At 37.3% G+C, this 18,661-nt stretch overlaps 1 protein-coding gene across 2 annotated transcripts in view; it reads left to right on the top strand.

Moving 5' to 3' along the window:
- The window catches only part of SPAST (spastin), a 58,349-nt gene that overhangs the window by 4,195 nt on the left and 35,493 nt on the right, over positions 1 to 18,661 (top strand). Inside the window, exons 2-3 of one of the 2 annotated variants that reach the window (XM_068564663.1) lie at positions 12,303 to 12,389; positions 14,410 to 14,493. In XM_068564663.1, coding sequence (XP_068420764.1) covers positions 12,303 to 12,389; positions 14,410 to 14,493 — 171 coding nt within the window. The remainder of the gene's footprint in view (positions 1 to 12,302; positions 12,390 to 14,409; positions 14,494 to 18,661) is intronic. The other variant, XM_068564664.1, reaches the window with a different exon arrangement.

An 18,661-nucleotide genomic window follows, 5' to 3' on the forward strand; every position in this document is an offset into this window, starting at 1 on the left:
CGGGCTTCAGTAGTTGTGGCACATGGGCTCAGTAGTTGTGGCTTGCGGGCTCTAGAGCGCAGGCTCAGTAGTTGTGGCGTACGGGCTTAGTTGCTCCACGTCATGTGGGATCTTCCCGGACCAGGGCTCGAACCCGTGTCCCCTGCATTGGCAGGCGGATTCTTAACCACTGCGCCACCAGGGAAGCCCCTGTTTGTTTTATATGAAGCGGGTTCTCTGTTTTGTAATTCCAAGGGCCCCTTGGAATACTTGGGGGAGAAGAGAAGGTTGTAATAGTGGTTCTTTGGATTAACCAGAACATGACCTAACGTGCTTTGGGTGGCTCCTGCTGGTAGACAAGCCTGGGGTCTCCTGAGTAATACAGTGGTGCAGGTTCTTCAGGTGTGGCTCAGTTACCTCAAGTGTGTAGGACTTGACAGACAGTAAGGGCCCAATGTATTGTATGAAAGAGAGAGAGCCAGTTTCTCAGGATAAGATAGGGCTGCAGCATCTGGCATCAAGGATAGAAGTTATCTAAATAAAATCCTTTTTTATTTATTCCTAATCAGTTTATATTTAAAACGGAAGGTTTTTTAAAAAATTAATTACCATGTACTATAATTTCATATAATCCAATGTAGTACTTTATTTAAAACACACAAAATACTTGCTTATCCACATCTATTTTCAGAAGGTGAACTAGAGATTAGAAATCAGAAGTATCAGATTTGGTATACTTTCTTTTATTCCTAAAAACTACTAGATACCATTTTGAAAGGATTGATTTCAGACAATTTTCTTGTGCCTAATTTCTGCTTTAAATGATTAGAACAAGGAAAGAATTATTCTGATGGATGGACATTCTGATAATATACTTTTCCCAGAGAATAACATTATTTTTTATTAAATAAACAATAAACACTTTATATTTCTCTTCAAGAATATTTGGTGGCATTTGCACTAAAGAGACAAAAAGGCAGCCACTTTTACGAACTTCATTCCTTGTTCTGTTTTTAGCTGATTTTTATTGCAGTTTATATTCTTCCTAATACAGAATACAGTTGAACCGTATAAAACTCACCTGGTAGTTAAACTAGATTCCTAAGATTATTGTTAGTCATCCTGATGACAATTAAGGGATAGTCAGTAAACGAATATTAAATTATTGAAGAAGGATCTTCCCTAACCCTTCCTGCCTCTTTTCCACTATCTTATTCTCTGTGCTCTACCCAGTAGTAGTTGGATTTTTCAGTTATGGCAAAGTGTAGATTCTCTACTTTTCTACTCGTTTTCCACTCTTTTGACCTGTATAAGATCAGTGAAGGTATTAATCAGTGACCTAGCCTTTTTTTCTCTTGCTTTGTGAATTATTAACAAATGCTCATGCTAGACATCCTATAGAATAAAACATCTTTGAGCACACTCACATCTCAGTGGTTCATTCTGGTAGTGAGGAAAGAAAAATGTCAAAATCCACAATTTTCTTGGGACTAGTAAGTGTTTTACAGCTATATAGGTATAGCATAGACATGTTATACTTATTCACATATCTTTCTGTTCTTTTGCAGATATTTTATGCTGCAGTAGAGAGGGAGAGAATTAGTTGTTGTTCTTAAGTGGATTTTGTCAGTTCCTTTCAGTGAGCTTTCACTAGAACACCCATCTGTGGCTGAACAAGTGGGATTTATTACTTACTGTAACCAAGAGAACACACACCATGGGGAGCCATGGTGTATCTCAGAAAAAGGCTAAAAAGAACTTATAGAATTTGGACTTGTATTAGGTGATTTTAAGGAGGATTTAAGGAAGCAGGGTTTTGCTCTGGATTGGATGTTTTCAGGAATTGGGGATAATTCTGTGATTAAGTATCTTTAATCTAACCCAGAAAGAGAGAAGACTGGCGTGAGGATGAAGCTGCAGTTGGTTAAGAAGCAGTCATTAGCCCGAAGAGGGGGATGTTTGGTGTTTCATGGCTTGGCCAATGTTCACATTTTGTCTGTGTTTAGACATGATTGTAGAGTGGTCTCATTTTTGTCTTCATCCATCATGATCACAGAGTGACCTTGTCTGATGTTGTTGTTCTGTGGAATTGTTTATACTCAATAGAACACCAAGGCTTAGTTGTAATGTCAGGTCATATCCTTGTTACACCAAGGCTTAGTTGACGGTACCAGCTCCTGGATGTCAGGGGCTGCTTTTCTTTATCTCAGGTTTGAGAATCTAATTTTATCCTTTTTAAATTGCAGTGCCTCTTATCCAAATTGACATTTGAATTCTGGCTCCACAGGATCTTGGGCAAGTTACTTATTATTACACTGAGATAATGTTTGTAAAATACTTAGTGTCTGCACATAGTAGGTCCTCAGAAAATGGGAACTATTGTTAGTTATTTATTTATTTTACAAACTTTTTAAAAATTTTATTTATTTAATTTACTTATTTTTGGCTGCGCTGGGTCTTCGTTGCTGTGCACGGGCTTTCTCTAGTTGCGGCAGGCGGGGGCTACTCTTCGTTGCGGTGCACGGGCTTCTCATTGCAGTGGCTTCTTGTTGTGGAGCACGGGCTCTAGACGCATGGGCTTCAGTAGTTGTAGTTGTGGCCCGAGAGCTGAGTAGTTGTGGCTCACGGGCTCTAGAGCACAGGCTCAGTAGTTGTGGCACACGGGCTTAGTTGCTCCACAGCATGTGGGATCTTCCCAGACCAGGGCTCAAACCCGTGTCCCCTGCATTGGCAGGCGGATTCTTAACCACTGCGCCACCAGGGAAGTCCCGGAACTATTGTTATTAATTTTACAGTTCTTTTAAGGTTACAGCCTCTAGAGGTTATGTTAGAACATTGTTAAACCTTGTTACCTAGTTTTTACTACTCTTTTTATGAAACAGCAGCAGTCTAAATGAGATTTAGAGAAGAAGGCGAATTATCTGAAGAGTGATATACAAATATTTTTGCTAATTGTGACCCTTAGTTCAGAAAAAACGGATGGAAGTCTCCCCTTAGCGTCACTTAGTATCCTAGTTTTTTATTACAAAAGAGATGAAATGATTTTTTATTCTCATGTATGTACTCATGTATGAATGCAAGCTCTTGATAGAGAATTGGAAAATACCAAAAATGCACAGAAGAAAATTAAAATTACCTACCATCCATAGTAAATAAAAAAAGACTTTTAAAGAAGATAAATTGATTGAAATTCTTAAGGTTTAAAGAAAATGTCCAAAACTGTAATGATTCCTTTACATGGGATTCAAAACCTTTCCAATTAAATGGGAAAAAATCTTAACTTCAGAAATAAACCTTGTTGGTTGAACATGAAAGCAAATATGGCCTTTTTTTGCTGACTTAAAACAGAATAGAAAGGATCCTTTCTGTGATAGTGAACTATGAGAGAATTAATCAGGGGGCTGTTAGTCTGATGCTTCATGGTCTCTGTGGTTTATTGTGGATTAGCACACATTAAAATCTACTGTAAGAGGGCTTCCCTGGTGGCGCAGTGGTTGAGAATCTGCCTGCCAGTGCAGGGAACACAGGTTCGAGCCCTGGTCTGGGAGGATCCCACATGCCGCGGAGCGGCTAAGCCTGTGAGCCACAACTACTGAGCCTGCGCGACTGGAGCCTGTGCTTCACAACAAGAGAGGCCGCGATAGTGAGAGGCCTGCGCACCGCGATGAAGAGTGGCCCCCGCTTGCCACAACTAGAGAAAGCCCTCGCACAGAAACGAGGACCCAACACAGCCAAAAATAAATAAATAAATAAATAAAAATTTAAAAAAAAATCTATTGTAAGATTTTTAGATACCCATTATTCCGCTAATGTGACACTTGCAAGTTGCTAGCAAAAAATTGTGTAGGAAAATGGATGTACTTACTCCCTGGAATTGTTTGTAGAATGATGCTTAAGAAGGACTAAATAGATAAGTTAAAAGCAGTGGGCTTTATGAGCTAAAATACAACAGTGCATACAGTTCTGGAGTAGAAGGATTTATATTTATCAACAAATTTACTAAGTATGATAAAGGTAATTTTTTACATACCTCTTTATTAAAGTATTATCCCATGCCCTATTTCATTTGATCTTTGCCACAACTCATGAGGTAAAAGAAATGTCATCTTGTTTTTAGCTAAGGAGACTAAAACTCAGAGAGATTGCCAGACTTTCCCAAAGTCATACAGCTATTAAATGATGGAGCAAGGACTTAAATCTCTGTCTTCTAACTCACATATTTGCAAACTGACATCCTCTCTCGCTGCCCAAACTACTCATGTTTTGACCCTTCTTGTGGCAATCTGGGTACCACTAACATGTGAGTGGAAAGATGCAGTTGATGATTCACAAATTAGTCCGCTATTCTTTTTTTTTAAACAGAATATAGATTTACTTTTTTTTAAATTAATTAATTAATTAATTTGGCTGCGTTGGGTCTTAGCTGCAGCACACGAGATCTTCATTGTGGCATGTGGGATCTTTTGTTTCCACGCATGGGCTCTTTGTTGTGGCGTGCAGTCTTCTCTAGTTGTGGCGCACGGGCTCAGTAGTTGCGCACGTGGGCTTAGTTGCCCCGCGGCGTGTGGGATTTTAGTTCCCTGACTAGGGATTGAACCCGTGTCCCCTGCACTGGAAGGCGGATTCTTAACCACTGGACCACCAGGGAAGTCCCTCCACTATTATTATCTTTATTTAAAGATGGATAACATCAGTATTTTTTTTGCTTGTACAGTAACACAACTCAAAAATTAAAATAATGCACAAATACAGAAAGTGAAAATCTTCTGTAATCTTATCCTTAGGGAGATGATTACTGATAAGTTTCCTGATTTTGTCTAGTTACATAAACATAAATATTCATTAGAGGAGAAGAACCATGTTACATAGAAACTGATCTGTAACCTTTTTCACTTAATGTATGGGGACTCACTTTCCGTTTCAATATATTTAATCTTCCTCCTCTATTTTTTTCAGTTTTTAAGTACACTTTTATTAAAGTATACATAAAGTGCACAGTGTGTTGCTTAATGAATTATTAAACTGAGCACAGCAGTTTGAAACCCCACCAGGTCAAGAAATAGAATATTACTCCAGAAGCCTGCCTTTCTCATCCTCCCTTCTGCTCACTACCTTTCCCACCCTTCACAAAGGTATCTTCAATTCCTAACTTCTTATACCATAAATCAACTTTGCCTGATCTTGAGCTTTATCAGTGAAATCATACAGTGTGTGTTCTTTTTATGTATGGCTCCTTTTGCTCAACATTATGCTTGTCAGATTAATCCTTTAGGTTACTTGTGGCAATAATTGTTCATTTTCATTGCTGTATACCAGGGAGCAGCAAACTGCCTATAATGGGTCATTTAGTAATTTTTTTTATTGTAGTAAAAGATAGATAACAAAATTTGTCATTTTAGTCAATTAAAGTATGCAAATCATTGGCATTAAATACATTCACAGTACTGTGTAACCATCACCACTATCCATTTCTAGAGCTTTTTTTTTTTAATTAATTAATTAATTTATTTATTTATTTATTTATGGCTGTTTTGGGTCTTTGTGTCTGTGCAAGGGCTTTCTCTAGTTGCGGCGAGCGGGGGCCACTGTTCATCGCGGTGCGCGGGCCTCTCACTGTCGCGGCCTCTCTTGTTGCGGAGCACAGGCTCCAGACGCGCAGGCTCAGTAATTGTGGCTCACGGGCCTAGTTGCTCCGCGGCATGTGGGATCTTCCCGGACCAGGGCTCGAACCCGTGTCCCCTGCATTGGCAGGCAGATTCTCAACCACTGCGCCACCAGGGAAGCCCTCTAGAGCTTTTCATCATCCCAAACAGCAACTCTGTATCCATTAAACAATAACTCCCCATTTCCTCTTCTCCATACTCTCCTCCTCCCAGTCTCTGATAACCTCTGTTCTGCTTTCTGTCTCTATGAATTTGCATATTCTGGGTACCTCATATAAGTGGACTCATACAATATCTGTCCTTTTGTGTCTAATATTTCACTTAGCATTTCAATGTTCATCAGCTTTGTTGTAGCATATAACAGATTTCATTCCTTTTTGAGGCTGAATAATATTCCATTGTATGTATATACCACGTTTTGTTTATCCCTTCATCTGTTGATGGATATTTGGGTTGTTTCCATCTGTTGTTAATAATGCTACTATAAACATTGGTATACAAGTCTCTGAGTTCCTTTTTCAATACTTTTGAGTATCCACCTAGGAATAGAGTCGCTGGATCATAAGGTAATTATTATGTTTAATTTTTTGAGGGACTGCCAAACTGCTTTCCACAGCAGCTTTGCATTTTTTAAGCATATTTTTAAAAATTAATTAATTAATTTTTTTTATCTTTGGCTGCTTTGGGTCTTCATTACCGCGAGCGGGCTTTCTCTACTTGCGGCGAGCGGGGGCTACTCTTTGTTGCGGTGCGTGGGCTTCTCTTATTGTGGAGCACAGGCTCTAGGCACACGGGCTTCAGTAGTTGTGACTCACAGGCTCTGGAGTGAAGGCTCAGTGGTTGTGGCTCAAGGGCTTAGTTGCTCTGTGGCATGTGGGATCTTCCCAGACCAGGGCTCAAACCCGTGTCCCCTGCATTGACAGGCGGATTCTTAACCACTGCACCACCAGTGAAGTCCCCAGCTTTGCATTTTTACATTCCCAGCACCAGTGCACAAGGGTTTCTAATTTCTTCACATTTGTTAGTTTCAAGGTTTGCTTGTTTTATTTTTATTTATATTTATTTATTTTTACTTTATTTTATTTTTTCATCTTTTGGCCACACCATGCGGCATATGGGATCCTAGTTCCCCAACCAGGGATCGAACCCGAGGCCCCTGCATTGGAAGCGTGGAGTCTTAACCACTGGACCGCCAGGGAAGTCTCTGTTTTTTAAATAATGGCCATCCTAATTAATGTGAAGTGGTATTGCATCATAGTTTTGATTTGCATTTCACTAATGACTTATGATATCAAGCATCTTTTCATGGGCTTATTGGCTATTTGCATATCTTCTTTGGAAAAATGTCTATTCAAGTCCTTTGCCCATTTTTGCATTCGCTTGGTTTTTTGTTGAACCATTTAATAAATATTTCTCTTTTTTTTTGGAATTTTGAATTTTATTTTATTTATTTTTTTATGCAGCAGGTTCTTATTAGTTATCTATTTTATACATATTAGTGTATATATTTAATAATTATTTCAAGTGCTCTTTCAAAACTATTCAACACTCTCATATAGGGGGTGTGATCCAGTAAAACTTTATATACAAAAATAGGCAGCTGACTCTATTTGGCTCTTGGGCTGTTGTTGGTCCTAGATTATGTAGTTCACTTGTAGTTCACATTATTGGCTATTAATTTCAACTACCACTACAACCATTGTAAGTTTCTGCCATCCCACACTTCTCTTGATTTGATGTAGTCTGGTTGGTTGAGTTTGAATGCTGTTGGGGCCCATATAGGAAAGAGGGAAATGTGTAAGGGAAACTAAGAACTGTTCAAGTATCATGAAGGCCTTTTGTGTGCTGGACGCCATTGTAAGGTTTGATTTTTCTGCCATAATTTAGTCAAAAGGGGGAATTCCCTGACGGTCCAGTGTCAGGGTTCGGCTCTCTCACTGCCAGGGCCTGGGTTCAATCCCTAGTCGGCGAACTAAGATCCCACAAGCTGCATGGCATGGCCAAAAGTTGAAAAAAAAATTTAGTCAGAAGGGTGATCACGTCGGAGCTTATGGGCTTGTAGTTTCCCCTAATTTAGGGGACTGAAGTGATTTGAGTGTGGGTGTCAGCCCTTGTACAGGCTGGCCTAGTTCATAACTCTTCAGTGATGCAGGGTCCCAACCAAAATCTTGGAATCTTTGCCGCTTATTCTCCTTGGCATGCCCTAGAATTCATTTTTTGTCAACTTAGTCCCATGAGTCTGCTGAAAGCTCTGCTTAGTTGGTCACATTTGCATTCAGAATTGACAATTGTTTCAAGCAGAAAAGTGCCCCAAGTCATAGGCTCACCTCTGTTGGCTTTTCTCTTTTCCATATTTTGGTAATTTTTTAAAACAGCCATCCTAATGGGTGTGAAATGGTCCCTCCTTCCAAGTTTTAGTAATTTTCATACTGTTTTGAAAATTCTCTGATCCCTTCAAACAGATGTTTTTAAAATATTTTTCTAGTTTTTCTCTTCTAATCTTACTCTTGTAATCAAAATTTTAGTTCTGGTATTATAATTCAAGTCACAACAAATGTTCTTATACATAAATGTTGGAGTATTGCACTTTTAAAAAATCAGATTTATTGAGGTTTAATTTACGTAAAGTTTACCCTATTTAGGGATCTATAGTTCAGTGAGTTATGACAAAGAGCTGTGTAAACCATCACCACAGTCAATATATTGAATGTTTTATCACCCCAAAATCTCCCTTCTGCCTCTTTGTAGTCGGTCCCTTTGCCTCCCCCTTAGCCTCTGGCAATCACTAATCTGATTTGTCCCTATAGTTTTGTCTTCACTGAATGCCATGTAAATGGCATTATATAGTGTGTAGCCTCTAGTGTCTGGCTTTTTTCACTTAGCATGTTTTTGAGATTCATCTATGTTCCTACATATATCAGTATTTTGTTCTTTTTATTGCTGAGTAGTAGTCTATGTATGGTTGTACCACAATTTGTTAATATGTTCACTAAATGATGGACATCTGGGTTGTTTCCAGTTTTTAGCTCTTATGAATAAAGCTGGTAAACATTCATGTACAGGTCTTTGATGTTTTTATTTCTTAGGGTAAATACATAGAAGAAGGGCTGGGTCATGTGGTAAGTATATGTTAATGTCATCAGGAACTACCAAACTCTTCCAAAATGGCTGTATCATTTTGTAGTCACACCTGCAAATGTGACTTGTCTTGTAACTTTTTTCCATTCAAAATTAAAATCTTGGAGTTTTAATTTGTAGTTCCCTAACAGCTGATGATGTTGAACATCTTTTCTTGTGTTTATTTGCCATTTATGTCTCTTCTTTGGTAAAGTGTATGTTTTGATCTCTTGCACACTATTTTTAAATGACTTTTAAAAAAAATCATTGTAAGAGTTCTCTATATATTCTGCTTACAAGACCTTTATTAGACATATTGTTTTGCAAATATTCTCTCCCAGTCAGTCTGTGGCCTGTCTTTACATTGTCAGATCCATCTTTTGAAGAGCAGGAACTTTTAATTTTTATGAAGTCTGGTTTATCAAGTTTTTCCTCTTTTTTAAAAATTTATTTATTTATTTATTTATTTTTGGCTGTGTTGGGTCTTTGTTGCTGTGCGCAGGCTTTCTCTAGTTGCAGTGAGTGGGGGCTACTCTTTGATGCGGTGCACGGGCTTCTCATTGCCGTGCCTTCTCTTGTTGCGGAGCACGGGTTCTAGGCGGGTGGACTTCAGTAGTTGTGGCACGTGGGCTCAGTAGTTGTGGCTCATGGGCTCTGGAGTGCAGGCTCCGTAGTTGTGGTGCACGGGCTTAGTTGCTCCGTGGCATGTGGGATCTTCCCAGACCAGGGCTCAAACCCCTGTCCCCTGCATTAGCAGGTGGATTCTTAACCACTGCGCCACCAGGGAAGTCCCACTTTTTTCCTCTTAAGGTTTGTGATTTTTATGTTCTAAGAAGTATCTGCCTAAGCCAAGATCACAAAGAATTTTGGCTATGTTTTCTTCTGTAAATTTTATATTTTTAGGTTTTACATTTAGGTCTGTGATCCACTTCAAGTTAATTTTTGTATGTCATGTGAAGTTTTTTTGTGTATGGGTGTCCGTTATTCCAGCGTCATTTTTTGGAAAAGCTATTCTTTCTCCATTGAATTACCTTGTCATATTTGTCAAAGTCAAATCAATGATATATGTGGGGTCTATTTCTGGACTTCTGTTCCATTGATTTTTTTTTTTAATTTTCTTTCTTTCTTTTTTGTTTTTGGCTACATCGGGTCTTAGTTATGGCATGCAGGATCTTCGTTGAGGCATGTGGGATCTTTCGTTGTGGTGCTCAGACTTCTCTCTAGTTGTGGCGTGTGGGTTTTTTTCTCTCTCTAGTTGTGGCACGTGGGCTCCAGGGCACGTGGGCTCTGTAGTTTGTGGCACAAGGGCTCTCTTGTTGAGGAGCGTGAGCTCAGTAGTTGTGGCGTGCAGGCTTAGTTGCCCTGCAGCATGTGGGATCTTAGTTCCCTAACCAGGGATGAAACCCACATCTCCTGCATTGGAAGGCAGATTCTTTACCACTGGACCACCAGGAAAGTCCCTCTGTTCCATTGATTTATATGTCTATCCTTTCTCTGGTGGTCTTGTACTTTTAGGTAAGAAATATCTATGCATTTTCTACTGTCACACTGACTTAACGAGATTCAAATAATGCAGTAAATCAACTTCCTGTTACCAACGAATGTTAGGTAGTAGAGTAATTATTGAGCATGTGATTTTATTTGTAATCAGTCATTGCACTTGCCTCCCTGTAATGTGGTAAAACGCCTTAAAAGATTTTGTTCAGATGTTGCCAGTGAGAACTGTCATACACTGCTGTTAGGAGTATAAATTGGCACAAGCACTCTCAAAAAGCATTTTGTTGATTTCTGGTAAATGGAGAATATGTGATGAACTATGACTCATCAATTCTACTTCTTAAGCATATACTCAAGAGAAACTGGCACATGTACATAGGGGGACAGGTACAAGAATGTTTATTGCAACATTATTTGAAATATTGAAAAACTGGGAACAACCTACATATCTTTTAATAGGAGATAGTTGAATAAATTGTAGGATGGTATAGGATACTATACAGAGTCGAAATGAATGAACTAATCTCTGTATAGCAACATAGATCTAAAAAGCAATGTAAATTTTTAAAATAAAATGATATAAATAAAGTAGGAACAATAGAAAAATATATACAAGTAAGGTAGACACTCAATTCATGATAGTGGTTTCTGGGAAGGAAAGGAGCGTGAGAATGGGAAGAGGCACAAAAAAGGAACTTTTGTTGTATCTGTTAAGTTGCAGTTCATTTTTTAAATTTTTAAGTAAATATGACATTGTTATCAATACTCCCACCACACAGAATGCAAATGCTATTTTACTGTTTTCTGTAATTTACCCCTTTTTTAAAATTAAAAAACCAAAAATACATGTAAACAGATATTTTCTTCATAAAAAACTAGAAGGTAAGCATCCAAATAGTTTGAATTGACTTACAACAGATTCTTAATAATTTCTTCATGTGTCATTATCAAGTACTTATTGAGCACTTACTCTGGATCAGACACTGTGTAAAATACTAACGGCATTTTATATGGGTAATAAGTAAGAAATTACCCTGTCCAAGGGGCTAAATCTAGTTAGTGATTTATTTTGGGGGTGGAGGAAGGTAGGGAGGAGGTACACACTCGTAAGCGGACAGTATTTTTTAGTTGTTGTGTGGTGTTTATAATAAGACTTCATCTATTCTATGTTATCAAGAGAGTCATGATATTTTATTGATTTTGAAATTTCAAATTAAAGAATGGCATGGGAATTTTTGTTTGATTAAATAGGGACATGAGTAGGGAAAAATGAAAAACAGTTCTTATGCATGATTTCCACCTTTGCTTTACTGTATCTCTATATTAGTCACTTATGAGGCTTTGCAGATTCTAAGGACTAAGAAATTAATTTTTAAAAACAATGAAATTTGCATATAATTGTTACCACTTTAAAGAAGTATCCTACACATATTTTGATTATACTGAATTTTTAGGTCCTTTTAAAGCTGAATGTTAGATCAAGGATAAATGTTGTCATGTTTCAAAGAAAATAGAAATGTGTTACTTAATGGCCACACTTGTAATCTCATATACCAGTTCTCATGGTGCAATCATTTATTAAATAAAAGCTAACTCTAGAAAGGAGCACCCATGAACATATTACATCATATTTGACTACAGTTAGATTAAACAATGCTTTTTTCCTCACTATTATTGAAATCGTATTTATTTTTCCTAACAGTATATATTTTTAAAACCATTTATTTAAAATAAAATCTTGAATATTTATTTCTCTAATACAACATTTCAGTGGTTATAAGCATCAATACCATGAGATGATAAACAAATAAAGAATCACAGCTCTAAAATTTTGAGAAACGTTGACGTCCATATCTCCCTCTTGCAGAGCCACATATGCATTAAGATGCTAAAGTCCTAATAAGTCACAGAGTAACAGTTTTCAGACTTGTTTGATCACAACTCTTTTTTTCATGTATCTCCTAATAAGAGCATGCTTTGGAAAATGTTTAGTGTATTCTTAGGGTATACTTGTGATTTATACAAATAATTATTTCTATTTTAAAGTAGGACAAAAGGAGCAAGCTGTGGAATGGTATAAGAAAGGTATTGAAGAACTAGAAAAAGGAATAGCTGTCGTAGTTACAGGACAAGGTAAGGTTATATTTACGTTTGTTTAGTAGCATCCGAAATTGTGTTCACATGATTGCCCTGATTTCAGATCCGTTTATCTTAATAAAGGTATTTAACAGATTTTTAAATGTTCTTGTTAAAGTTAATGCTTTATTACCTATGCTAAAAATGAAGTTGTAACCAGATATGCTCAAACTTAATTACTGAATTACTTGTGTCCTCCTTGGAACCGCTGTTCATGATATTTTAACCCTATTTTTAAACCTGTTTTTGAAGCCTCATCCTTTCCTCATTGTCGAGGCAGGGAAGGAGTGGTTATTTCACAGACTCCCTTTTACACTGTGGGTAATGCTTGACTGCATGTTAAAATATGAGCTGTAATGTCTGACTTTGATTCACACATGGCTTTTTAAAACCAAAACAGTTATTTCTCATCTTTACTTTCCTGTCACATCAAATTAAAAATTAGAGTCTAAGGACTTCCCTGGTGGCACAGTGGTTAAGAATCCGCCTGCCAATGCAGGGGACACAGGTTCAATCCCTGGTCCAGGAAGATCCCACATGCCATGGAGCAACTAAGCCCGTGTGCCACAACTAGTGAGCCTGCTCTCTAGAGCCCGCGAGCCACAACTACTGAGCCTGCGTGCCACAACTACTGAAGCCCATGCTCCGCAACAAGAGAAGCCATCGCTATGAGAAGCCAGCGCACTGCAACGAAGAGTTGCCCCCGCTCGCTGCAACTAGAGAAAGCCTGCGTGCAGCAACGAAGACCCAACGCAGCCAAAAAAAAAATTAGAGTCTAATATTACCTTTAAATATGTAGACAACATTTCTTGCACACATACTATGTGCCCAAGCATCATTGTATGTGCTCCATACGTATTAGCTCTTTTAATTTCACCACAACCCTACACTCTAAAGCTGCTACCGTTATCCTTATTTTTCAGATGAAAAACCTTAAGTGCAAAGAAATTAAGTAACTTGCGTGAGGTCTCATAGGCAGGAAGTGGTAGAGTCAGGATTTGAACCCAGGCAGTCTGACTTCAGAGCCTGAATTCTTAAATACTATGCTGTGAATAGTGGTATGTGGATACCACTATTATATGAGTAAAGTACTTCAGCTTATCATAGCTAAAATAAATTCAGAAGCAAAAATTACAATGTGTGGGCTGAGAATCTTAGCCTTATGGATCAATCCACCCAGTGGATATTTTATCTGGCTGGCTGATTCTATAACTTATATCAGCTAATCTCCAGTAACTATAATGTGTCCAATATTTACCATGTTTTCTTCTCTCTCCTTTTTATTTTGACTGTTTCTCTAGCTACTGGTCTCCTGTATAAAAGAGAGCAGAATAGAACAAGTAAATATGGAAGATTGGGTCTTGGAGACTTTTCATGAGTTTATGAGCATGACTTTATGAATTATGTACAAAATATATTTGATGTTCTTTGTCAAATGCATAGAAGAAGAGTTAGAAGAAAATGAGTTGGTTATAAGAAAAATAGTATTTCATTGAATCAAAAATGCCTTCAACTGTACCAAGAGAAAATACAATGTCAATTAAACTATGACACATCCTCTCTTATCACATAGAAGTTGAATTTTAACCTTATTGAATATGCTATCTTAATCTTATTTAGACATAGCTATAACAGAAGTATTAGTATCTATGGCCAAATTTTTGTATGCAGAGGAAGTGACAGACTATGTTATGACTGCAGCCTGGCTGATAGCATTACTAGGTTGGCACAGGTTTTAAAACACTTCCCAATTTCAAAGAGTTTTAAATGTAGGGGGAAAAATATGTCTCAAAACCCGTAAAATCCATGATATACCACAAAAGGTCTGAAACCATGATAAGGAACTATAACTGATTTTTTTAAGATATTATTTGAAAATGATATTTTGTTAATTTCATAGTCTTTTCATAAAGACTGTGACTCCCCATGAGATTAGTTGGTATGATAATTTATCTTGAAGCAGCATTAGTAGGTAAATGTAGATATTTTAATTCTTTTTTTCTGCTTTTTCTTTCAGGTGAACAGTGTGACAGAGCTAGACGCCTTCAAGCTAAAATGATGACTAATTTGGTTATGGCCAAGGACCGTTTACAACTATTAGGTATCAATTAATGAATTGTATAACTGGAATGAGATGTATTTAAAATCTTAAAATTTAAGATTTAAAATCTTAAAAGTTTAATGAAACTTTAAATGCAGATGGAAATAAATCAATGAACTTGAAAATGTGTTCTAGGCTTTCTTTTAACTTATGAAAATTTCTAACATATACAAAACAGAAGAGTTTATTGAACTAATTATCCATCACTCAGCTTTGGTAATTATCAAATCATTGTCGGTCTTGATTTAAGACTGGCAAACTATAGCCTATGGACTAAACCCAGTTCACTGCCTGTTTTTGTAAGTTGGTACAAAGCTACTTTCATTCCTTTGTATATTATCTGGTTGCTTTCATGCTACAGTGAGAGAATTAAGTAGTTGATACAGAGATCATACAGCCTGCAAAGCCTTTTAATATATAGCTTTTAAAAATATTTTAATATTTACTACTGGCTCTTTACAGAAAAAGTTTGCCAACCACAGTTTATATCCCTGCTCACTTTCCCCAACTTCATATTACTATTTTGAAACAATTTCTCGATATCTTTTTATTTCATTTATAAGTATTTCATATCTCTAAAAGATAAAGATGCTTTAAAAATAAAATTGCCAAAGTGAGGAGATTGTCGCTTCTAACGTTTCCCTTCTTTCCGTCCCTCCCTTATTTCCTGTGTATCACTTATTTTTTACTTTGATTTGTAACTAGAACAAACCTTCAAAAAGAAAACTCATTTCATTATAAAACGAAGGTAATGATTCTTCCCTCTGGGGAAGCTGTGAATATTAAATGGGATGATGGAAATGACTGCCAAAAAAAAAAAAATTGCCAAAATACCATTATCACACCTAAAAAATAACTAATAATTCTTTTAATACTAACATAAACATAAAAGTAATGGCCACAAAAATGGTCAGTGTCCAAATTTATGTATAATATATAAATAATGTGCAGTCAGTATCTCAAAATTTAATAACTCCTACTATTTTTTTATAATTTAATTGTTTGAATCAGGATTTCAAGAAGATCCATACTATACATCTCTTTTAATATACAAGTCTGTTTTTTCTTTTTCTTGCAATTTATTTGCTGATGAACCAGATCTTTGCCACGTAGTGTTTCCTGCAGTCTGACTTTCACTCCATGCATCTCCATGTTATCTTGTTAGTATGTTCTTCTGTCCTCCCTATAAATTGATAGTTGGATATGGAGCCTTAATTGGATTGAAAGTAGATTTTTATTTTTTAATGATAAGACTACTTGATAGTTGGTTTTGTGTTTATCCATCAGTATTTCTTGTGATGTTAGCAGCAGTTGATGACTTATGCCTGGTGACATTATAATTGTCATTCTTTCTGCATTCATCAGCTGTAAAAGGTCTATAAAGAGAAACTTCTCATCTTCTATTTGATGGTATAGGTTTTAAAAATATATTCTTAAGGTAAATCTACCCCTCAAACAAGGTGGAACTAAAACCCACCCTTCTTGGGTGGTTCTACCATAGCTTGATGTGATAGAAATAGTAGAAACTTGGTAAACAGGCAGACTTTATTTGTTGCTCTGTGCTTTTGATAAGTTATTTAGCATTTCTGAGTCTTCTTTATTTCATTTGTAATATGAGGCTAATAGATAATTATTATCTCACTGTATTTGTGACTATGAATTGTTGAAGGAACCTAACCCATAGTAAGTACTCGAAAATGCTGGTTTTTGTTTATCTCCTGACCTGTGTGTAATCACCACCCCTGCTTTTGTGTACAAATATACACATATGTTTTTTATTAATTCACTCATTCATTCATTCCTATATGGTCCATGGTGTTTATAAATTTTTTGCCCCACATTTTTGAAAAAGAAGCCCTTAGTGTTTTCAGATAGCTAACAAGGCAGTGTTCTCCTGGCTTCTGTGGCTGACAGTTTGCCTTCTTCCTAAGGGACGGTTATTACTGTGTCAAATAAAATTACATATTACATCAAGGGTTGTTGTAGTAAAATAATTATCTAATTGTTCTAATTGGTCCTTTCTATGTGTTTTAGCTATAACACCTTTTCAGTATATGTACAAAGTATCAATGTATGTGATGCAGATTAAGTTTGATTATGGAACATTTTGTAACATGTTTCAAATTGAATAATAGTTGGTTTTTAACTTTAATCAGTATTTGAAATTGTGATATGGTAAAACATTAGAAGCAACTCATCAATTTATAGACTTGTCTTTAAATGCAACTTAGTAATTTCTTATTTGTGTTGTTAGAGGAGAGGACAAAAAGATATATAATATAACATGAAGCTAGGCTTTAATAGAATTAATATTTGGTGGTTGTTGTTGTCTGTTATCCTCAGAAATGCTATATGTCCATTCATGAAAGATGTTACTTTAAAAAAGAGAGGGTGGAATAAAAGACATCATCAACATTTTCCTGTCTTCTGAGAACGCAGAATATCTGGGAGTTATATACCAAAGACAGTAAAAAAGAAGTGTGCACAAGTGCATAGTAGAGCATATTTGTGTATTATGTGCTGGTTAAAAAATGGAGCTTTTCAGAGGTGGGATGCCTGATAGGTATCTAAGTAGTATGGAGAATGATAACTGGGAGTTCCCCATACAGACTGGTTTGAGAGGATGTAGCATCTCTGATAAAGATGGGAAGAGTTCATATGTATTATGTATCTTCAATTTAGTGATAGTGAACCTTAGAGCAAAGCTTAAGTGTAAAACCTGCTGTAGATTATAAGATAATTTTGGCATTGGTGTCTGGTATACTTGGCAATTACCCTTTTTAAAAAAAATTTAGCTTCATTCAAGGTCCATTTATTAAGTCCTTACTCTGTACCAGGAACGGTGCCAAGGGATATAAACTGAATTTCTTTCTTTCTTTTTTTTTTTTAATTTATTTTTGGCTGTGTTGGGTCTTTGTTGCTGTGTGCAGGCATTCTCTAGTTGCAGCAAGCGGGGGCTACTCTTCATTGTGGCGCGCGGGCTTCTCATTGCAGCGGCTTCTCTTGTTGCGGAGCATGGGCTCTAGGCGCATGGGCTTCAGTAGTTGTGGCACGTGGGCTCAGTAGTTGTGGCTCGCGGGCTCTAGCGCGCAGGCCAGTAGTTGTGGCGCATGGGCTTAGTTGCTCCGTGGCATGTGAGATCTTCCCGGACCAGGGCTTGAACCTGTGTCCCCTGCATTGGCAGGCGGATTCTTAACCACTGTGCCACCAGGGAAGCCCTGAATTTATTTCTTGACTCGGGAAATATTTATTGGGTGGTTATCATGTTCTAGGCACTTAGGATATAGACAAGGATCCTTGTGTCATAGAGTTTATATTCCAGCAGGGAGAATACTGACAGTAGGCAATAAACATAAAGAATAAATAAGTTATTCCATGTGTTAGAAGGTGATAAATTTGTGGAGAAAAGAAAACATAAAACACCGTACAGGGGCTTAGGAGTAGATGGGAGGTGGTCTGGGTTTTTAGTTTTAAATAGGATAGTCAGGGTATACCTCTTGGAGAAGTTGACATGACCTGTAAGTTAGCCTTACAGGTATCTGGGAGAAGAGTGGTCTGGGGAGAAGTAGGAGCTGATGCAAAGCCTTAAGAAAACACATCTGGTATGTTTGAGAGGAGCAAAGAGGCCAGTGTGCCACAGCAAGGAGAGTATAGTAGAGATGAGGTCAGAGAACTAATGGTCGGGGGGGCGGGCAGAGGGGGCGGCCATCACAACATGCAGGACCTTACAGGCCACTGAAGATTTGAGCTTTTGCCGCCTGTGAAGTGGGGAGCAGTTACAACGATTTTTTAAGAAAGGAGTAACATCATCTGACTTCAGTTTTAAAAGGATCCCTCTGGTTGTGATGTTGCAAGGGTATGTTATGTACTAAGGAGAGCAAGTAGGACAACTATTGTGGTAAGCTAGGAGAAAAATGATGGAGGCTTGGACCAGGGTGATACCAGGAGTAACAAGTGGTTGGATTATGATTGTATTTGAAGCTTGAGCAAACAGATTTACTGATAGATTGGATAAAATGTTCCTGTGTTTAGGCTCTTGTTGATATAGTGGGGAAGGCAGACATAAATAGATAAATCATCATCACTGCAGGATGGAGATACACAAATATTTTGTAGGGATGGGAAAATAGGTGTCTGAGAAATCTTCCTGGAAGAAACCTAAAGTGGG

This window comes from Eschrichtius robustus, chromosome 15 (assembly GCF_028021215.1).
Source record: "Eschrichtius robustus isolate mEscRob2 chromosome 15, mEscRob2.pri, whole genome shotgun sequence".
Classification (NCBI taxonomy): domain Eukaryota; kingdom Metazoa; phylum Chordata; class Mammalia; order Artiodactyla; family Eschrichtiidae; genus Eschrichtius; species Eschrichtius robustus.